This window comes from Ptiloglossa arizonensis, chromosome 5 (assembly GCF_051014685.1).
Source record: "Ptiloglossa arizonensis isolate GNS036 chromosome 5, iyPtiAriz1_principal, whole genome shotgun sequence".
Taxonomy (NCBI): Eukaryota; Metazoa; Arthropoda; class Insecta; order Hymenoptera; family Colletidae; genus Ptiloglossa; species Ptiloglossa arizonensis.
The window spans coordinates 8,851,726-8,876,246 of NC_135052.1; the positions used below are offsets into that span (position 1 = coordinate 8,851,726).

The 24,521-nt window shown below is 36.6% G+C and overlaps 1 protein-coding gene across 1 annotated transcript in view; it reads left to right on the plus strand.

Moving 5' to 3' along the window:
• The window catches only part of LOC143147588 (potassium voltage-gated channel protein Shaw), a 76,604-nt gene that overhangs the window by 42,922 nt on the left and 9,161 nt on the right, over nt 1-24,521 (plus strand). The window contains exon 2 of the mRNA XM_076312950.1: nt 10,871-11,249. Within this exon, the coding sequence (XP_076169065.1) occupies nt 10,923-11,249 (327 nt within the window). The 5' untranslated portion in view covers nt 10,871-10,922. The remainder of the gene's footprint in view (nt 1-10,870; nt 11,250-24,521) is intronic.

A 24,521-nucleotide genomic window follows, 5' to 3' on the forward strand; every position in this document is an offset into this window, starting at 1 on the left:
CGCCGCGACCTATTATTATAATCCTCCGGTGCCCCTGTGTCTTCGGGTCACGCGAACCACCCGTTCCTCTGTACCCGTTTTCGTGCAAAGCGTAGCCCGGTTGACAAACACTGTTCTACATTGAATTCGCTCGTAACTACAAGCGTGCGCGCTCACGCTGGAACGTACGAAACGCAGACGTGTACGTGCCACCTACACGTGCAAATCTCTACGTGACGTCACGGATAGAGGAGTCGACCTAGAATTCGACCGCGCCGCCACTTCGCTACGTAGTATATTCCGGTGTTCGTCAATCGGACTACGTTCAGGGCTGGACGAGAATTCGCGATCGTACGTGTCACGTGCAACCTAACGATTCCAAATTTCTCGACACGTTCGATCGAAGACGCCGACTCGAGGACTCTTTCCTGCTCGGTGGGTGGCGCCGTTGAGGATCGCTCGCTCGTCGGAGTTTTTCGCGGAGCTTTGAACTCGGATCTTTATTTCGTAGCGAAACCTTTCGATATTGTCGTTGTACGCGAAGAAACTCGTCGCGTGTTCTTTTCACCGTTCGCGCTGTTAACGCGTTTAACGGAATTGGTTAGAATTAACCGGAACATCGGGAACAGACCACCCGCGAAATAAATATGATTCGAAACAATCGTCGAGATCGAAACTTTAGATTCATCGACGATGTTGCGGGGCTTCCGACTATCACGGTGGATTACGCGAGCCGTGGCTGCCGTATCGAAGTACCAGGAGTCGACGGTATTACGAATTATAACGTTTAGGGTAATACTCTCTAATGGAATTTATTAAAACGGTTCGCGGCTGGGTTGACGATCCTCCCGAGTCTGTCTATTTGTCTACCTCGTGGAACGTTTCTGGATCGATGAATTCTTATCGATTATACTTTAGAAATGGTTGGATCGCTTGATGTGTTAATAATAGAAATACGACGTTGCGTGTCGAAGATTGAAATTTTTAAATAACGAGAATTCAAACGGTGTACGAAGAATATAGCAATTCATTGCCAACTGTTTTCCTCGAATTTATTCAATATTTTCACGTATCAATTTCTACCTTTATATATAATTTAATTAATTCAAGCATCGTAACACTTCCGCTTTACGTAATCGTATCGTTATCCCTTCTTCTTAAAACGATTTCATTAGTTCTGTGCGAGTTCGTTTCCTTCGAATTGGTCTTGTATATTTCTTTGACAAAAAATGAGACATCGAGCATGTTCCAAAAGATCACATATGTATTACTGTAAGTTTGTTATCGATAAAGTGCCGCTTCTTTTCATCTATTTCTTCCACCTGGCATTTCTTTGATACCGTTACCGTAGCTCGTGAAACTTTATTTCGTAAGGAAACAATGGAATTGAGCACCTGAAGACCTAAAGTAACGCAAGCTGTTCAAGAAATGAAACTCAACACCAGTATTTTGTATTCGTATTCACGAGTAACCGTTACATTTCTTATTTTAAAAAGTTACCGATCTTATTTACAAAATTACAAATATTTCTATTTGAATAGCATTGACGACCTTACGGGGGAAAAAAGTTGTTCGCGCTTTACATAATTCGCAAAATTCTAAAATTTCTGTCGTTAACGATATTTCGTTGTACGATTAAAGGTAATAGTGTCGGTTAATTTCATCTTATTTTAACACGATGTTAAAAGCGACGCTTTATAGCGATAAAAAGGGAATTACAAATTTTTAAAAATTAAAGAAATAATGAAATATCATTGCTTGTATTCGAATAAGTAAAATGAGTTAATTAATTTCTTTATTCTTAATTTAATATTTGTCGTTATTCGTATTTCGTTCTGTCGCTTCGCGAAAAAAAAAGAAAAAGTGTGTTCGAATCCGGTAAGCAGGCACCTTAGAATGTGAACATGCAAATGTTTGTTAATTATTCCGTCCAAAGGCGAAACATCCGTCTTCCGTTCAAAAGAATCTAGACCGACATTTACTGTGAAAGGATCTTTTCAAAAGGAAAGTAGTTATAGAAACAGGAAAGTAATTTTAGGCACGAGGTTTTCCAAACGACTTAAAGAGATCTGTTTACCATTATTAATGCATCGGATAATAGCGAAGAAAAGATCGTAAGATGAATAACGCGAGATCGGCGTTCTGTACGTTTACGTGTTCAACATTTTACACTCCAGAGACGCTTCTCGGTTGCCACCTAATTTAGAGTGACTTTAAAACGAACAACGATAAAACGTGAAGATACACAAAATATTTCGATAAAAGAGTCGCGTTCGAAATTAAAAGTAAGGGAAAATATCGTCTAGTTTTCAATGTTCGCAGGAAAAATGTTTCGAGTACCGAGGCTGGAGGGAAAAGAAAATCTGCTTTCGTTTGTATCTACGAAGCCAAGACACCTTTCACGGTGTCCAGTATTTCGCTCTAATCGTAAGAGTAAAATTCGTTTGCTGACTTTACGATTCCGCGAAAGCGAGGCACGAAGTCACGTTGACAGGTGGTTCGTGGCGAACGTTGACCGAGAATGAAGTACTCTGAATGCTGCAAACCTCTCGAGCACAGTGGTTGAGGTTAAAACCACTTGTAGATTATTTTTTTATCGCAGCAGCCGTCACCGTTTTGTTCCGCGTTTGTAAAAAATGGATCTCTGTTTTACAATGATTATGGCTGACTTCGGGTTTGTGTATCGATTAGAATGATTTATGGATGGAACGTAACACTCGAGTAGTGATATTATAAAATAAAAATTTTAGCACAAGTGTGACTGGCTATTAAGTAACATAAAAAGAAAAGTGTCTTGCTGAAAATGTATCCGAGAGGTGATCGTTTTAATGATATTTGTTTAAGTTTTGAGTTCGATGTCCCTGCAATACGTAGAAGAATCGAACTTACATTTTATATCATTTTCATTCTTTGTTTCTTTAAACCGACACTAGTTTGATTAAAAAATTTCCCCTATTGATGAATTGAAAACATTTATCTTACAAACGAATAGGTAAAACACCTTGTTTGGAGGTGAATTCGATTGATCGAATCAAATGAACAAAAGCAATTACTGGCACAATTTTTTCAGAAGTAAAAGCAATTAAAAAGAATGAATTATACTTGTAGACAGTTACGATAATCCAAACTCAGTTGGGTGCACGCGTACTTCAGGATCTTTTGAATTCAATTTGCTCGAAATTGCGTCATTTTGCAAAATCTTATTCCACGTTTTCAAATTATTTTAGTTCGAGCAATCATCTCTTTCTGATACTACCATGCGTTACAGTCGTTGCATGCTAATATGAAAAAGACAGTAAAAAGTTTCTACCAACGTTTGCTTATCATTTGTAGGTTATCATAATGGATTCTACAGCCCTTGAATAATCTAGTTTCTCTTATCTTGAAATTAATGGCCAGACACAAAGCATAATTTTCATGTCCATTACTACATACTCTGAAGTTTACGTATACTTCGCTCTTTTTTCATTGTTGCATTCTTCCAAAGAAAATGTTCGGTTAAATTTTTGACCATATTATCGGTCAGTTAGTAGCCAATAATAATCTAAACCTAATATTCTGCAATTAGTTCAAAGTGGGTATTCATCAGGGTCGTAATTAAAGAGAGCCAAGAGCTGCAGGAATTCTAAAGGGAAAATCTACTACGTAATCTATTCATTTCGGAATACAGTAACAAAGTAGATAAGTATTTAAATAGAAAATAGTTTTAATGTATGGCTGACATGCAATTGTTCAGATTGCGTACCTCAGGTTTCATGTTTAAAGAAACGGTGAATATTTCAGAAGACCTCGGTTTACTCGTGGAATTTCAGAGCAAAGTTCTAAAGTATTTTTTCACCGCATAATATAATATTCGTAGCATTCTAGTTTACTAACGTTAAGTATTACACTGCACAGTCACTATTTAGAATGTAAACTATTATTTTTTCTTCATTCACGTTGTTCGATCGTTTGATTATAGAACGAAAAACTGTGACAAATGTCTGCCCAAAGTACCAATATTGTTTTCGAACGTATGCTCGTGTGACAAACGTAGAACTTTATTATAGTCACGGTCATAAACGTAATCGATTGTAGAATCGATAGGTAACTACAATATATCCAGTTTTACATCTAAAGTATATCATGTTTGAAGTTTCACTCGATTTAAGCTACGCGTTGAACTAAAAACCGCAGGAAGTGCTGGTTATATTGATTTATGTGGCCGTTTGCATAAGGGAGGAGACCGCAAAGAGAAATAAAAAATAATACGGTGAATAAGAGAGAAAATTTGGAACTGGGCCATAATAATTTTTCATCGTACCATTAACTCCCATTTATCGTGTCAACGAGTAACGTCGAAAAAAAATTACGATGATAATCAAGCGGTCCTTCACGGGAAAGAACAGCTTCTTTCATGGAACGAGAAAGAAGTAATTGCAACAAGATGAAATTATTTTAATATAAGAGTATAGTGAACGCGGATCGATGCAGCTAAATCCTACCGTAATTCTGGAATCAATTTCAGATCCAAAAAATACATATTTAAACATGAAACTGTCGTTCTACAAATTACGAGTTACAATTCCAGTACATTTTACAAGACGTATCGTACGAATCGATTATTAAGTGAAATTATTATTAATTTAACAAACGACGAGAGAAAGAGTAATGGAACGGAAGAAATTGAGCACGGTAGACAGAGTGGAAACGTAAAGAATTACGGTAAATCAATTTTATTTACTATTAAATAAATGAACTTTTAGTAACATCCGTAACAGTAATGCATTCAGCAGAGAATACTAGTCCAGTCTTTGTTACAAAATTAATACTTCAAAAGGTAAATTAAAAATGTACGCATCGCTGAAGCATTTTATTGAAAACTGAAAACACAGGGAAATACGGTAAAGATTAAAAGCGTTTATATGAATTTACTCGGACCGGAAGATTTTTAACAATGTTCCGGTCTACCGAAAAATTCCCTTCAGAGTTTTTTCTAACTTATTGCGCAACTCTTGTTAAGAGAAGACACGAGAACCTTCTCAAAGTTCATATGCAAATAACACATCCCGCACGGTATTTCGGGCACTTCTGAGGGGTGAAAATGCACAAATTTGGTTCGCGTTTCGGTATAAAGTAGCAATAATTATTTTCACCACAGGTAAAACGATAATTACATTTCAAATGCATTTCTGTCCGCAGTACGTATAATTTCGGTTAAATACGAAGATATTTTACATTTTTAACGTTGAGTACCCGTGTTGTGTAATAACATTCGAATGATCTATTTTGCCAGACTTTAATAACAGTAATCTGTTGATGCAAGTTATTCTTGATGAGTATTCAAACATTAATTTTGCATAAAGTTTTCACCGCTTTATTTGTGCGGACCTTTACCTAGAATGTATATTTATTTTACAGAATGGAGGACTTATAGCTCAACAACAGTGTCTGCAGGCGAAACTTAGAGCATATTTTCTATATTAAAAATCATTCTACTAATTCTGGGCAATAATTTGTATTATCGATACATTGAAAATTTTCATTGTCTCTAAATTTTTGGTGCGCGATTATCAATAGTACCTATAATCACGAATGTAATACTTTGATAATCGATGCAAGGATCGTCCAAATAAAAATAATACCACGTGTAATTATATACCTACACGAAGACAGAGAAATAAACCTGAACGTAACCTTATGTAATTCTTTTTAATTTCCATCAACCGTGGTATTACTGTTAAGCAAAATTACTTTTTAACAGGTGTATTTGAAAGTGTAATTGCTTTTACGCGGTACCCACCGATCGTTCTTGCAATCATTGGAAAATGTGCAATTAATCTCTAGTTACACGTCGAATAAAGGATTAATTCCACCTTCGAAGGCTCGAAATTGCAAATACCTGCCCTCGTGATAGCATCAAGCGAAGGACACGAAACGCAAACCGCGCGAACGTCGTTATCTGTGCTATTTGCGAAATCAGAGGTCCTTTTCGAGGGAATTCTCCGCCTGGAATTGGATTCAAATTACTCAACATCAAAGTTGAACTTTTATTGTGCCCGTGACCGTATACGTATTGTTTGCGCCTCGAAGCGCTCCAAATTAGCTTTTAATACAATGAAATAGTATAGTCGGGAATAGAAACAAAAATGACGTTTGGATCGTAATTTTCGATACGAAATATTCGAAACGCGTCGGGCGCATTAACGTCCATAGATGGATAGGTTTGCTTGGAAATGAAATTAAGGGGAGAGGTTTTCTCAATTTTCGCATGAGGAAAGATTGTGAAAATTGGGAAAGGAAGCTGACACGTGGTAACGAAGTGCTCCAAATTAAAAGTGAATTTCGGAACGCGGAACGTATTCGACGGAAATTTGATAAATTGCAGCCTTGGCAAAAATGCTGAATATAAGAAAACTGGAAATGAAAATGTACGGGATGCTCGTTGGCGAAACGAAGGAGTAATGTTCTCCATTAGAAATATAAAAGTATATGAAAATTAGAAGCAGGAGTACATTAACATCTACATACCTCCCGTATTTTGTATCTCATTTTGGATTCTCACGAGGGAAGGATCCAACCTGTCCCTCTCTAATTTTAACGTGCTTTCGCAGGATGCTGGAATATAGGTCCCTGCGGGGATGCATAGAACATTAGATGTTGATGATAATTTTAGAGATATGTAAATAATTGAAGTTCAACATACCTTGGATTATACGATGTCTATATTAATCTATCGTCGAGATCTTTGTAGCGCAGATGTAAAGTTGGATAATTATTCCGCGAACTTTGTCGTACCGGATGTAAAATCCATAAAAATTCGTATTAAAAATAAAAAGTATCGTACTCTTATACAATATCAAATAACGACATTTGAAAAGCTATAACCAAGAGTACTCTTTCGTTTACGAAAGAGAAATGATACGATCTTTTATATTATTTGCAACGTAGGAACTTTGGTTATACAGGCTGGTAATTTTAATTATTTATATTTGTTCAATCGTCGACTCGATGTTTTACACATTGCAAATGGGACTTACGTGTTTTCTATCATTCTACAAGAACATGTTAAAATCGATGAGGGAGAGATTAGGTAATTCCCTTATCAGTATCGGAATATTATTTCCATCAATTTCCATTGATCGGTTTTAGAGCTCTACCCATAATCTGGTTGATTTTCTTCACTTTCTATTGTGGTATTTTCTAAACTAGCTCGTTTATTGCTAGAAACCAAAGAGTTCGGAAAATCACTGGAGCTGCCCCATTTCGAGACATTTCTGTTTTAGCGAATGTTAGAATAGCACGCTATAACTAAACAGCACTGAATAGGGGTAGCTTTGAACGAAGGTAGCTTTGAACAGGGTATCTTTGAACGAGGTAGCTTTGAACAGGATATTACCCTATTTTCGACGTTTATTTTTTAAAGCTTCTCATCCCGATTGAATAGTCAAAATTAAACGCGCGTTTCCTAGTAGTTATTTGCATTTTTCAATATCGTCGCATTATAAATCAATCGTCTACAGTAATACTTTACACTGCTATCGTGTCGTCGTTCGAAGAGCATTGCATTTACGATCGTATATAAACCATCGTAGATCAGATTAATCGATAGTTGATACATTAATCATGTTTTGACAGAATTGGAATGTCATTTGTGTAGCTCCTTTTATACCGTGTAAAGGAATCGCGTATTAACAAAACTTGCAATATACTATTGACAGAGATTCCAACAATCTTAATATTCGCTTGCAATTGGTAATGTATATTTCTTAATGAAATATCGATAGCAATGAAACTCTTGCTACGATAAAATATATACAGCTCTATAATTCATTTCGTGAATACTCAAATGTCATAAATATAATATACGTATGTATTTTATAACACTGTTTTATAAGATTTATTACAATTTGAGGGAAACTTTTGTTCGAAATCGTGTCAGAAATTTCTATCGCGAGCTCTGTTCGAAAATTGAATTGAAAGCGATTTTATTATTAAAATATTCTTTCAATATCGACGTGTAAAATATTGTTCTATTGTGCTCTTCGCACGAACGAGAATTGCATAGATAAATGTACAAAGTTTCGCACGTATCGATATTAATACTCATTACTTTTACATTATTTATCTTTATTAACAGACCCGCATTGTCTATTTTCCATCAAGGAGACTTCTTCTTGAACGTATTATAGTTTAATTACGAAGTTCATAAGTTAAGATCCATAAGCCCATTAAGGTGTCACAATATTAAAATAATCCTCTCCATCGTGAAGACATTATCACGAAAATTCATGGAAATAAATTTAAGAATCGTTAACTTCCCAAATGTGTCGTCAATCGCGAAATTAAAAACGTAGTTCGTTTGTTTAAAAGTCTTCGTAGAATAATGCCAGTTTTTCTACCCGTTTTAATTTTATCTAAAGGTTTGCTCGAACCTTTACACAAGTTGTGCAGATATCGAGCTCACTCGGCTGGTTGTCACCGTGGCTATTGGCCAATTTGAAGCCACTTTTATGCCAAATTAGCTGCGGCGAAGTAACATGCATTCGAAGATGAAAAGTTGGACACGGAGGAGAAATTAAAGAGCTCGTATTTTTAGTCGTCCCAGTTAAGTGCAATTGTTAAATATGCACACGTCAATGGCGAAGTCACGAAAGTGTATAATTAGAAAAATATTCGCGGGGTTCAAAACTTTCAAGGAACTCCAATCGTTAACGGACAAATTCAAGACCGGTCGTCTTTTATTAGTCGTAACGACGAACCGATCGAAAAAGTAATCCGAAAACCCGTTTCAACGCTACAAAATAAGAAGTTCGGATATTTCGAAATAAATAAATGCTTGTCGCGACGTTACGGAAGGTGAAAATTTCATTGGTCGATCGATCGAATTTCACGCAGCGGAGAATTTCTGAATTATCAAATTTTATCGATACATTCGACCATTAATCGTTAAACGATTCGTATTCGTTCGAAGTTGCATACATTTCTAAATTTTATACAAAATTTAACAAACGTAATCGTAACAAACGATTGTTCGTCGTATCGCATTCTCGGAACAAAGGAAAAGGTACAATTTTTACTTAAAATTTCATTGCACGGTAGATTCTCGACGAAAGTAACCTCGATAGTTGCATAAGAATCCTCGTACGTTGCATTGTATTGACAAGTGGAAGAGCCGGTCACTTAACGAGTGAGTAGTGGAGGTAGTAGCGATCATAGGTAGTAGAGATCCTGTGTAAGTGGGGCTCCTTTTTATTGAATTGGATGTCCCGATCGTTGCACGAGTCTCGATACTTGCAGGAATTTTCAATCTAGTTTTCCAGCAATTATGTTCTACCGTATCGAATTGAATTTCTGAAGCAGTAAAACGATCGAAACGAAATTTGTCTCTCCTAGCGCTCGCTCGGAACGAAATAAAATTTTGTAACCGCGATAAATATTAAACGCGGTACGAGCAAAGTGATAACATTTATCAGGTTAATTTGAAAAAAAAAAAAAACAGTTTATCGCTCGGAAAATTCCACCGAGGAAGTAGTCGATGTTCGGAGTTTTTTTCACGGAATCATCAATCTTCGCGATATTCGAGGACGCGTGTCGACGTTGGTCCAAAGCGGCGCCATTTTAAAAAAGAAAACCAAACTGCGATTTTCCACGGATTAAACATCCTTCGAATACTCGCGATGTTCGCGAAAATGATCGCAGATTGTGTCATCCTCAACAAGGACCGTCCTTATCGGACGATTTGACGAGAAAAACTCGACTTTCATCGACAGGAAAAGAGCGAAAGGTTTTCGATAAAGCGACCAAAAATTAAATTCCACGTTATGGATGACCAGAATCTCCATAAATCAAACGAATTGACAAAAAGTGCTTTGCTACCGGAGTCACGCTGGCTTTTGGTAAAATTTTCATTTATTTAAAACGCCTCTCTACCGTCCGGGTTGGTACACCGAACACCAAAAAAGCACAAGTTTCTGCGTTGGCAAATAATGCTCGATGGAAATATTTAAATTCGTTTCTGCGCCGGTGGACGTTTAAAAATATTCTATGCAAATGAAAAACTAAATGAGATATTTAGAGAGGAGGATTAAACGAAAGATTAATGGATCGATAGTCATTAAAAATGATTATCGATCCGTCAAGTGTCGCGATCCTCGCGATAGAACATTCCGAAAATTATTTCGGAATCGAGTTTGATCCGAACATCGTTCGATTTTTAAACGATCGCGGCCCGAGACTCGAATAAAGTTCTCGGAGTACTCGTTACTCGTTAATCTCGGGAAACGGTTCGTGTTAACCCTTCGTGTATGATCAGTGATGTTTCGAAGTAAAGTATAAATAAAATTTTCTTTTTTTTCGTAGTTGGAGTATAGAGTTACTGCGTTTCATCCCGGATCTGCTATGTAGCAGGACTCATCAGTAATGCCTGGCAGGTTCTGCCCTTAGACGAGCCTATTCATTGAAAACACTCTCCTATACGCGGAGTCTGTAGATTAAACTCAGCAGCGAGAAAGGTCGTAATAGCAGCATCTAGTAACTGAAAGGGGAAAATTTTAAAGTTAGTTAGAAACTGGTTGGAAAGAGAAGAAAAAAATCCTTTTACCGATAACTTCGAAATCTCCGTTTTTAGACGGTACGTGGCTGCTATCGAAATCATTCTCGGCGCTGAGTTTCGTCGAACGGGACACTGTTTCCAACGAAACAACAACCGAGGCTTTATCCACGATAATATCGGTACGAATCGACCGAGCTACCAGCAGATTCGTGACGCAACGTTCAAAAAGTTTCTATCGTGTGTCTCGTCGTACTGTCGAATTGGCAGGAAGAAGAATAAATGAAAATCAATTTAACGCGAATAAAGGTTCGAATTCCCGATGAATACCAAGGAAATGTTCTTGTTGTTTGTTCGTAGGCCGCGTGGTTTTCTCTGAGTCAGGACCGGCGGTAGCAGAGCCGTGATCAAAATGAGTCTTCTAAACATGGATTCGGAGAACCGCGTGGTCCTGAACGTGGGCGGAATCCGGCACGAGACGTATAAGGCGACCCTAAAGAAGATCCCTGCGACAAGGCTTTCGAGGTTGACCGAGGCCCTCGCGAACTACGATCCCATCTTGAACGAGTACTTCTTCGACAGACATCCGGGGGTCTTCGCTCAGGTCCTCAATTACTATCGCACCGGAAAGCTCCACTATCCGACGGATGTTTGCGGGCCGCTGTTCGAGGAAGAGCTCGACTTCTGGGGTCTCGACTCCAATCAGGTGGAGCCATGTTGCTGGATGACCTACACCCAGGTACATACGCACTGAACGGTCTCTATCGTGCTTCTTTCTTTGCGTAACCCAGATATTATCTGTAGATGCGGTTTTACCATTTGTGGATGCAGATTAAAGAGGAAGAGTGATTGTAGCTCTATTGAAACGTTGAAACTAGATCATGAACGTATGGGACATTCGATATACGTATCGTTCCCGGCGTGCAGCGAACTTCGAAATTGAAGGAAATATTTTCTCGCGCGTTGAATTTTCATCGCGAACGGCGCGCTTACGAATCACCCCCGATACCGAACGTAACTTTCGTTAATCGATCTGTATCGAATCGAGTCGTTTCTCACCGCGAGATCTTTCGTCGTTTCGGTCAGTCTTCGATTAGTATTATATTATTTACCGAGAATTCGAAACATCGAATTATACGAGGTGTCGCGTTAGATCGATCGTGCCAACGGAAATCGAAAAATGCTAGTAAATCGTTCTCGAGACGCATCGATCGAGAATTTTTACGAATTTTGCGAATTTCACGAATTTCACTGATGTAAGAAACGGATACGCGAAACTCGCGCGGAATGTATCTCGTAAAATGATCTAATATCAATTCGTGTTTCGTTGTGTCGTTTGTGTGTACATCGTAAACGAGTAAAATCCAATGTCCGGCAATTACGGGATTGACTTCTTAAATCTGGACGATGCAACATGATCACACGTGTGTGCACTCGAGCATCGAAAATACTCGCAGATGCACGGTCACGTATACTTCACCGCGCAAATATTTTTGCACGGCATTGTACAACCGTTTCAATACATTTACGAGGGTTTTATGCGGTTTTACCAGTCGTGAGAATATTTCATACGCCGCGCAAATATACTCCTTTTACTTTTACAATTTTAAACGTATTTTTTATGCAATCGCATGAAACATTCTCATTTTCCTTCGGTAGAAATAATCTTTTATTTATGTTGTTTCACGCGAAAAAGAGACACGGTAATGATTGCACGCAATATGTACGATATGAATATATTCCTTCGTTATTGTGGAATTAAATGCGCAGCGGAGTGCGCTACGCCAATAATCGTCGAATTTGTTCAGTCGCTCATTTTCTGATTTTTCTCCGCGCAATGAATAATTCTAATGAACATTCGTTGCATTAATGTCGCAGTCAAATTTTTGCATCGACGGTTAACAAATTGTGGAAAATATTCTTCGAGATGATAAAAGAACAGATATTTCAAATACGAATAATAGTATCCGATCTGTCCCCTCTACGAACGGAATAATAATTAAGATAGATATTTTTCTATTTCCGGAAACACTGGGAAGACGTAAAATGATTTCAGAAAATTTTCCAATAATTCAACAAAACTTGATACGAAAATGTATTGGAACACTTGGTAACGGTAAGATGTAATTCTGTTTCGGCTCGTTCGATCACTTTTAGACACCTTGTATAATTTTCTCAACTCGAATACGGAAACATTTTTAAATTTTAGTTCGCCTTCGATCTTATTCAAATTTCTACCTACAATTAACCAGATTGAATTTCGACTCGGAAAATTGTTAGTTCCAGTATTCGTTAGGGTTTCTTGGGAAAATGTTATCAGATTACAAAGACTGCGTACTTAATCTGCATCGACAATCAAGTTGGTAAATACTGCATTATTAAACGGTATAATTGGAATGTGTTTGTTTCGTCTGTTTATAATACTGTTTTATATTCAGCCTAGATCAATAATCACGAACACGAAACATTGCACTGTGAAAACCACGTGACATAATTGGCGTCAGTTTTAGTTGATCATTCGCAACGCCTGTCGATTTTTAATTTATAGTGTACATACACTACTAACCAAATTACCGATTATATCATGCAAATTGTGTAGTATAATCGGCATGCATCTCTTTCGTTAATTTATCACATGATCACTTATTCAGTCTAAAGTCATCGGTACAGATCTAGGTCATATAATGCTAATTATATGAACCTGTTCTTCATAATTTACACATTCCATGTACAGATGGATCATATAATCTTTACATTTTTAAAGGACGCGAGAAGTGACACGGAAGTTTTCGATGAAACGCTATGAAATCGATTAAATGAGAAAAATGATATAAATTGGTCTCGATCGATTCATATTTTCAACGTTGCTTTATACGAAACTTGAACAACGAAAAATCATTGTTCGAGGAATTTTTAATTTTCCATTAATAATTTCTTTCCGATCGATTGTTTCATTAAGAAGCGGATTTCCATCGAGTTTTCACGAGCTTGCTAATGGAATTTATTCAGCTCAACGTTTCAAAAATTATACATTGTACGCGTATTGTCACATCGCTCGAACGAACTTCTAACGCGTCGTTTAAAAATCGATCCCATATAGATATTTTTTTAAATTGTCTAGTGCACGCACAATTATCGATTTGTGGAAACTAGCGCACCGTGTACGAGACGAACGAATCGATGTACCCATATTGCGGTGTACACGCACAGGATGCAAGTACGAAATGATAAAAAGATGTATACTTCGTTACAGGTTATTTTTAATCCTCTGTTATATAATCGCCGGCCACTTGCTATAGTGAGGCATTTCAAAAACAATTAACTGCCGGAAAGAATTCATCGAAGATTAATTGCGAAACGTTTCGATGCTAATATCACAAAGACGAGATCTTGTAAAGTTTACCGCTTAGAAAGTTATTTTAATCGGTGAGTGAATATTATTCTAATGCCTTGTGTATAACATCGTTCGCTGGAGAATCGAATCTACACTTTGCCATTGAGAGTGAGACACCGCATCGGTTCACTTTGAATTACGACATTAATTATGGCATTGGGCAACGTGTTCGTTTCATAGCGTCAATGTGCATTGATTCTTGGATCACGTTAGGTTCTTAGTGTTTCGCGAAATGCCTGGCTATTATATATTATAGTATTGGTTTCGATGTTACGGAGCATAATATAAGTGACCTTTCTATCTTCGTGTGAGTAAAAGACAACAAACCGATCGAACAGATTACATTTTTCCTTCCTTCGTCTCACCATTAACATTTAGAACGCTACGAAAGACATTCCACGAATACGATGGATCGTACTCATTTTCACCGGAAATATCTACGAAACAAAATTGAACTTATTAGAATATCGCGTCGCTTTTGGTAACATTTCTTTATGCCCGACTGAACGACAGTCGTAATAATTTCTAATAAACGGAGTCGGAAACGCATATAAAGCATGCATGTCGATCTCGTAGCGTATCCGTTGCGATAAAAATATTTTCTTCGTGAAAAAAAAAAAGAAAAAAATACATAAGTCGAAATTGCGAAATAAAATTTTACCGACCGGTGCAATTTACAAAGGGGTCGGAAAATTCGTGATAGGACCGAGAAGGGTTCCCCGTATAAAAATAAATCGAAAGTGTGGAATAAAATTGTTCCGTGGGAGGTTTCAATCTTGAAAAAATCCAATCCATTCAAGTTTGAATATTCTTGGGGTGTGTGCGCGATTCACTATGATCAGACCAGCGCGTCTGTCCATTGCTGGTTATTTCTACTGAAATTGGTTTTTGTAAACATTAACATTTGGTATACCATTACCTATTATCCGTCTATATTATTATTTTTAAACTAGTTAAAACTTCTGAAAATCGATAATATTACCGCTAACGTTCTCGAATATTAACACAAGTAGAAATAACGAGTAATGGTCGGACAAAATAACCAAGTCGTATTCATAACACGCGTACCCGACGAATTTTTGAAATCGATTTTCTTCGATATAAAACACTGTAGGAAAAATAGAATTTATTCCAATTTTTTTTATTTATTTTTACACAATAAATCCCATGCCGGTTATCTCGGGAACTAAATTTTGTAGCATCGGAATCGTTTTGAATACAAATTGAACGCAATCATTGAACTCTGCCATAAATACTAACGCAAAGTATTTAAACGTTTTTGGAAGAACAGCTTACCATAGTGACTTACCACGCAGTTAATAAAATACGTGTAACTTCAACTCCGTTTAAGTATTTTCCATTTTTAACGATTAATGTACTTTCCAAAAATCTCTCGTCAACCCTTGTCACCTATTGTTTCGATCGTTTATGAAATTAAACTGTCTGCCACCTTGATGAACCTTTTGTGCAAAACCCTCCCACGCCGAAACGTTCTGTATTATATTTTGATCCAGGGATTTTACTGGCTTTGGCAAACGTTGCATATGTTTGCCATGAAAATAGTTCTTTCGTATCACGATGAGAAATGAACTCCTTTACTATGGTCAAAGCTTCAACCTGTCCAATCATTTCTTTCCCGGTCTGGTCTATCTGCTCGGCTCTTTGAAATTTTTTTATTTATTAATTTAATAATTGTGTTTTCTTTATATCCGATTCGGGTCCAAATTAAGACTCGTTCGATTTGTCAGCTGACTGGAACATTGATCCCTTTCCGATGTCCTGGAAATAATACGAGCAGTCGTCGTGTCCGTTCAAAGAAAATCTTTTTTCATCGGTGAAAGGCACTTCGCCATTTCATTTTCCACCTTATGTGTTCCCGGGGAGAACCGATTCTATCCTTTATGCGCTTCTTCGTTAGTTGTGGTTCCCTTTGAAACTTTTTTCTTTCAATGCTTTCCGAACTCGGTAAAATTCGTTTGTAGAACACGTGTAACCGAGAAATTTTCAAAGACGTTCTCCTTACAAGACAAAGCTCTACTTGCGCAAATTTCGTTCCACGCGTTCGGCTTATTTTTCCACGAAGAATCACCTTCTTCTCGATTACAAAGAACAGACGATACAAAGAATAAGAATCTTAACCAATCAGTAGTAACCGAAATAATTATAAACAGACCGTGTGTATCTTTTCGTACGAATTTCGTACTTTCGAGCTAATCGGTTCGTTTTATTTTTACGTTTAACTCTCTGATGCGTGACACGCGCGCAGTGTAAAATAAATATCTCGACCGTCTTGGTATTAAATTATCTCAGACTTACGGTTATAATTAACCACCTGACGATCGATGGCTTCATCACCTGTCTATTAACCACTGATTCAATGAATTCTCAGCGGCACGTTTATTTTTTATCCCGTAGTAATTTTACTTTGAACATCGAGCAATGCAACATCGTTGTTTGCCGATAACGAATCAAAAATTATTATTACTATCATTGTATTTTATTCAAATTCTTTATTATTCGACTTGTGAAAACAGAATATCTACGATACGTAACAGAGTAATGGAAACATCATTGAACCTGTGTTTGAAATTTCATTATTATTAGTTACTTTTATTGGTTACAATCAGAGATACGGTACGATTGGGAAGAGAAATTGAGAAATGTTACAAATTTATTATACGAATTGGAAATGTTGTAATTGGCGAAATTCTTGTTCTCAAGATCGTTTTTTCAGATATATTCAAGGTCAACGATGTATTTCGAAACGGAGTTACTTATTCTTATCGTTACGATGTTGCAATGTACGTCGAGACGAATACAATGACACGTGACCTTAAAATGCAGATTCCGAGTAAAATTCAAGGAGCTTAACATGAACGTCTAGGAGCACGGGATTGTAGACTCGGTTGTAGAGCTCATTACGAATATTCGAAACAGTACGGAATCGAGTGAATCGAGAAAAGCGGCGGAGTGATATTTTTCCGAAATAGATACCGTCAGGTTTCGGTTACACATTTGAACCAATACCGAGGCTATTCAATATTTCACGACGTATCGTCTGCAACTAAAATCGCGTTTATATTCTGTCCACGTTTTGTACTTCAAAGTATATTCTATTCTACGTCGTACGTTGAACGAATCCCGATTTTATATTCTTTCAACATCCATCCTGACCCATTTCAAATACAGGATCAAGTGGAAGACTAAAACAGGGCCATTTATATCATCGACCGAGTCCGAACCCAAAGAGGAAAGGGAGGTGAGGAATTTATGTTAGGGGTCCCATAGAGCAGAAAGTCGTCTGGGTAGGACACCCTTGGATTTTGATTAAACACCATTGATTTCTTCTCGCGTTGGTGTTTCGTTGAAATTTATATAGCTCGTTTATTTTCCGCAGAATAAATGGTCCCTTTGTGAGAAACAAGTGGAGAGAAATCCTCTCGAAGATATTGAGCCACTGAAGCAAGGGAATGTTGATGAAACGAAGCAAAGGTTAGGCGGGATGAAGTTGATATTTAATCATTCGGAGAAAAAGTCCACGATTTATCGATCCTTTCGCTGGATTTACTGGCACATTGACAAATGTAGTATACTTCTTGCTGCACTGGACGTTGTGCTGGAATCATAAGTGAAAATACATTTCTCGCGATTAACTGTCATTAATACGTGGTATTTTTAAAGGTTTAGTTACATATTATCGTTATAAAATACTTTTTCATATGGAATTAAATGCATTACCTTTCCTGAAGAAGGAATGAAAATACACTCGAGTATGGCCTTTGGACTACTTCATTTTCAAGTTTCGAAGTACTTGAAAATAAATACTCGATTATTTCGACAAGATTTGCCGATCTCAAGATTGGGTCCAAGAATATTAATTAAGGAAGATTCTCGTGTAATTACTCCATGTAAATTAATAACGATTTTCCATTGTTTATAAATATTTAAAAATCTAATCTTACCGATTAAGCGAGTGTTATTGATGCTTCAAGGGGATAGCACACAAAAGAGCTTACAACTACCCTTGTTGTAACCCGATTTCTCAAAGGCGATTATGATGAAATAGTGTTCACACGACGAAGCACGCAACTGCCTTAAGGTCAAATTTCTGACCATACAACCTCATTTTAAGTTGTCTGGCCATACACACGACCATACCTACTTGTCTGATCATACATCCATAATTGTCTGACTGTACACTCGCATTTTCCACTTGTCTGACCATAGACGGATGTAATACCACTTCTCTGACCATATACGGGGCCATACTACTTGTCTGACCATGGACGGTGATTATACTACCTGTCTGACCATGGACGAGTCATACTACTCGAGCACTGTAGCAACGTAGAATTCAAACAGCAACCACTTTGTTAATACCTAACCCAGACTAACGTCACAATAATCAAATTAAAGCTCAATCCTTCCACTTTCTTCCCATTATGGCCTATTTGATTGTGGTCGATACATAAACAAGGAAATCGCTACTTGAAGAGGGAATTGTCAAATTCTAGCAGTTGTTTTCTTTCGAGGTGGCGTTTGGCCCATAAAAAATTCGATACATCGAAATTGCGATGGTATGGTCAGATAATTAGACACAAAGAAAAAGAGTTAGTAAATTATTGATCAGATTGTCGCGTAACATAATCATTTGCCTTTCAAACAAGCGCAAGAGCAATAAAGTGAGGTGATTTTTAACGCAGTTATAACCATTTAACGAGGCCCTTGCTTTTTCACTCCTCGCCTCTCCTTCGTTACTCGAAGTGAAGTAGTATAACCCCGTCTATGGTCAGATAAGTAGTATGACCCCGCCTATGGTTAGATAAGTAGTATGATCCCCGTCTATGGTCAGACAAGTCGTGTTGCCCCGTCCATAGTCGGACAAGTGGTATTACCTCCGTCTGTGGTCAGACAGGTGTGTATATCCCCCGTCTGTGGTCAGAAAAGTAATATAACCTCGTCTATGGTCAGACAAGTATCATAGCCCCTGTATATGGTCAGACAAGTAGTATAGCCCCTATATGGTCAAATGAGCAGTCTGTGCTACTATAATAGCTATAACATCGTTGAAAATCATCGCACTTTAATGCTCTCGCGCTCTTTTGAAAGGCAAACGATTGCACTATCCGACAATCTGATCAATATTCTAATTTTCTCAAGTTCGTCGAATCTTGAAGTTCTACAAATTTCAATTCGTCGATCAAATAAAATCTCTAAATCAAGTAATCTCATTTTACTCTGAAAAATCGTAAGATTTATATAAAGAGCGTTTCATGTAACTTGATTCCGTCTTGAATGTCTCAATTATTTTTAATGATGGGAGAAAATATCCGAGGAAACTTTTTCCCAAGGGATCAATACCACGATAACCAAAAATTATTCCTCAACGTTATATTTTTCGGAATTTCGTGGTCAACGTGAAACACGACGAGTTGGTAGAAAAAATCGAGAATGTATGGGAATAGATATAATTAATGCGATAAGCACAATAGAAAAGTCAACAAAGACAATTTATTTTGACAAATTTTTAAAATTCTCACGATGCCCGTATACAAGAACGTATCGACGATTCGAACAAATGATAATTTCCTTTGACGTATTTTCCTATTGGGAGAAACCCATATTATTGAGATATTTAAGGTAGTCCGAATTAGATGAAACAATCTGTGCAAGAGGTGCACATTATTCGATCATAAATTTAGTTTTGAAAACTCGCGTGTCAGTAATTGGATGACTTCGATGATCCTTTGAGAGAATTTTCGTCGGTGGCGTTTCGAAACGATTAACTTCACGATCACGCCTCCTATATCGTGTTCTAATCGGGGTCGTGCATGTACTTCACGATTTCCAGCTCTGATATATCGCATTCACCAAAATCCAGTAACGACAAGCTTGCAGTAATATTCAAATGCGGCCCGCCGCAATCGTAGCATACCATTCCACGAGTCTCCGATATATTGTACATTATCCAAATTGTCAATCGGCGTTCAATTAGCTCCAAAGTATGGCACGGTCCTGGAATTATTCACGGAATTGCCGTGTTCCTGTGACGCTCGCTTTTTTTCAAAGTTTCGTTCGAAATTGTTGTCATTTTTACGACCAAACTCGGCAACCGATGTGAATATTCTTCAAATGACGTGATTCGATGCGCAACTACTAGCAAAAGTCTGCACACGTTGTATAAATTGCAATCTTATTAACAATATGAGAACTTCTACAAGCCTATAGTCATTACATTGTGTTACAATAAAAGTTAGAAATATTTGGGACAAAATAACATTTTACTCTCCTATGAACGCAAACCTTGTATTTTTTGAAATAATTTTTCTTTGTCATAGCTTTGAAAATATCATGTTATTTCAGTAAAGCAAAACATTTCGATTTCCACGATAAAAGGAACGTTAAAATATATGTAAGAATTTAAACAGATCAATATAAAGTGAAAGAAAGTATTCCAAATTTAGTGGAATATTAACGTTAGACTTGTTATATATCGTAATGTATTTGCTCTTGTATCAAAATACACTAAAGCAAACTTATGCTAAACTAACATTTCCTATTGAATAATTTAACTAAGTTACGATAGTTAGAACAGATAGTACAGAAAATTTGCTTACATTGAGATAAGAGTAATAAAATAATTTTTCGTATTCTTATTCGAGAAACAATACAAAATGTTACTTTGTCGTTTCAGGCTTTCTCTATTAATGACAATAATATGTTTGGTAATTTGTATAAATGTTAACAATATAGTATCAATTCCTGATTTTCATTTTTGTTTATAAACTTTTGCCAGATCAGCTGGCCATCCTGTAATATAGAAGTTATTGACTGAAAATAAACGAGAACGCATCATTTTCATTTTAAGACAAATTACGAAGTTTCAGTGCGTGATACTTTCGAGGAAGTTGTTAAACGATTTAAACGAGCCGTAAAGAGTTTAATATGCTCTAAAAACGATGGATAATTGTAAACTGGAAAATACCTACTTTATTTAAAACTTCCTATATACTATTTCGATAACGAACGCCGGAATTATGAAATATTCATTAGATTAAATTGCTGTATCAACTATGTCGAAATTGTTTTACGATACTTCTACGATATTTTTAATTTGGCTATTTAGATAAAAGTATTGGAACGAGGTGCTAGAAAACTTGAATATTCGTTGAATAATTTATCAACACTTTGAATTTACCGCAAAGAAATTTTCTATCAAGGTGTATATTAACAAAATAAATTTGCACGATAATTTTTGTATCTTTTACTTGTCGATAGTTTTTACCATTCAAAAATATAAAACACAACATTTGTTAATAAACTTCACGATGCACAGGATACACTATCTACGCAGGAACGACTAAAAATCTTGCAAAGGATAAAATTGTGAAAATTGTTAAATTTTTGTCGAAAGTTTGTTATTTTGGTACAATGATACAATGTTCTGTAACGAATGATCTTCCTTTGGGAGAATATACACAGAAGTGTACATTGATTTCACTGTGTTGTAATATCCAAATTATTTTTTTCTAGGCTATTCCCTTCAAGACCTCATATTTTTCTGAATCTAATATTGCAGCTAACATCAAGATGTATACAAGAACCTGCACTAATCTAATCTTTACGTGGTATTGTTGAAAATGAAAATGTTCATTCGTACAATTTAGAAGAATCTAAATTCTACTCGCAAATTCAAGGGATAGAACAGCCTCTCGAATATGGAGAATTGTTATTTTAGAAACAGTAAGGTCGATAAAATTCAGGTATTTCACGGACGAAATACAAAGCGGAACAATTATTAAATGTACATATTGTAGCAGCGAGGAAGAGAGGGGAGTGTAGAGGAAACCGAAAACGGAAGCTTCTGGTTTGGAAAAAGCTTCCGTTTTCGGCTTCCTCTGCTTCCCTCTTTCTGCTCACCGCCATTTGTAACATTAATAATAGTCGATCCATTTTGTAATTTAAATTTCCTCGATAAACCTATGCGTATTTCAAATGCAAAATATTAACCGTTCGTCCAATCGAGGTTTTGTTTTCGTAATACGATAAATAGAGATAAATATAAAAAAAAAAAATGAAAAGAAAAAGAAATTTCTAAAATTCCTTCAACAAACACGGAATTGCATTTCATCTCGTGCCGTTCATTCGACGTAAATAATTTCGTTCGTATCCACGCATGTGTATCAAGAGTCGAAAAAAATGCAACGACCGAATTCCCATTGAAATCAACGAAAATGAGATTAACCGAAAAGCAAAAATGTATTTTCGGTTAATTAGTATTAATTGTGAGACGAAGGTGTGAACCCCACGGGGACAGTTCATTCAATGATACGCTGAAATGCACTTCGTGTACTTCGAAACTCGATAGCCTCTGTTTGCAATCGGAATTAATTTCCTCCGTTCATTTGCCCGACCTGATTCGACAGTAATTATTTATTACCAGTAACAGGATCGTGGACTGATCGCGTCGCACTCCAAGTGAAAAATGACGCTGCTTTCCTGGATAATCGTCGAATGTTCTATCGTGTTGCTCGTTATACAGTGTCCGTGGCGCAATCAGAACTTTTTCAAAAGAGAGAATGCACCTATTTATTATTTATTTTGGAGGGAAAATTTTGTCTCGTTCATCGACGTTGTTTGATATTTTTCTTTTTTATGTTCAGTAAGTGTTCAACAAAAATTGTTCACGTTCCTTCTTGAGAAGAACATCTACCATCTCCACCCCCAACCCCTCTGATTGCGCTACTATACAGTATCATACGCAATCGTATGTCACCTCTTATTCTTTTATCGAAATAATCGATGTTTGCGTCTACTGTCATTTGAAAACCACACGAGGATTAAAGAAATCTTTGGTCATCGTGTTCTGTGGATATTTTATTACTTATTTCGATCGTGACCATATAGAATGCAAATGATCTGGTGTAAACACTGCGACCTCACATTTTTTTTATATCGAGAGTGTGACGGAAATTTGAATGGAAAACTCAACACTCGGTTGAAGTTTATAGTTTTCATTATCAACGAACAGACAGTTTTATGCTTTTGTTTAATGTAACTGCAAATTTAATGAAATGCAAAGAACTTCATTGTGAGGGCGTAGGGTAAATAATGCCTGTGATGTTGACGCTGGTTTCGAAGTAAGTCTGTGCTGATGAAATTTTTATGAGAGGAAGAACATCGTTGGTTTGCAAAGAGTAAATGAAGATTAATATGAAATCGTCCCATACATTTTTACGTATTTATTTAAGAACAAAAAATTGCATCAATTTAATCGCGCCTCGTTAATAAGTGGAATTGAATAATCATTTGTGTACATTGTTCAATAATTTAGTTTCGCAACAGTTTCAATGATATTGATTTAAGAAATGTAAATAACACGAATTCTACGCCAATAATGTTTATTTATGATAAGCGAATAAGAACCAGATTTTTTTCATCTTTCACTTGCGACTGTTTGGAAAAATCTTTTCCACGAAAAGTAATTTCGAGAAACAAATATATAGAAACACGACGTATCAAAGTTCTTTATCTGTGAGTCTAACTTTAGAGATAAATTCAACGCTTAGAAATAATGAGAGAAAAAGTTCGCGTACGTATATGTCTCGTTTAAACTTGTTTACGAATGACTTTGACAAAGTTTTTCTCGCGTTCCATAAAAATCTCACGTATTTTTAACTCTGATTTGACAGGCTGGAGTTAAAGTATCCCGTACTATTCTCTTAAAGTCTCGCAACTCGGAGTTCTTTATCTTCGGTCTATTGTTGAAGTTTAAGCGAAGAAAAGTTGAACAAAAACTTCGAGTCTATTGTTTATCGATAACAATTTACATTCATTACCCGAAGATAACTCGATCGACCCGTTTGAAAAGATCATTCTATAAAAATGGATCTACATAACGTCATTCGTTAATTTACGAGCTGAACTCTGTTCAATTTGAAGAATTTTTAAATTTAGTTTTCTTAAGAACGTCCTGTTCGAAAACATTCCATTCCCTTTTTTCGACTTTTATTCGCTGTCGTCTCAGAACAATAACGATACCTGCTTCTCAAAGATACACAACCTTTTCTCGCAATAATAAAAACCTCAATATCAATATTCACGAAGGTCTGAATATGCAGATTGAAAACAAAAGATAAAAAATCAGGTTCGAAATTACAGAAAGTCAATTATCTTTGTTCACAAATAAAGATAAAAAAATATTCATCTCTCCTTATTTGAAGTTTCTGGTAACGCCTCTGGACATCTTTGCGATTAATTCTCTCGCAATTTCTATCGTAATATCATTCCATTCGTATTTCAATTCGAATGTCCGAGCACCAGAATTCCTTAGCCACGTAATTCGATTATTAAATTGATCTTCCTCTTCACGAACAACGTTAAACGCAAACCTATCGTCGTACGAACCGATAGAAGTGTATCAAAATTTACAATCCACGCTGAAGTATTAGACTCGGGGTTAACAAGAACGGGTGTCGTAAAGCTTTCGAGCGACAGTGTACGTCTGGAAGTAAATAATACAAACCATTCGGCAAGGTTCGAAGCCGTACCGCGACACTTGTAGTTGTCGAGAAGTCGCCACGGTTCAATTCACTGGAGAAACCAAGTGTCACGTGG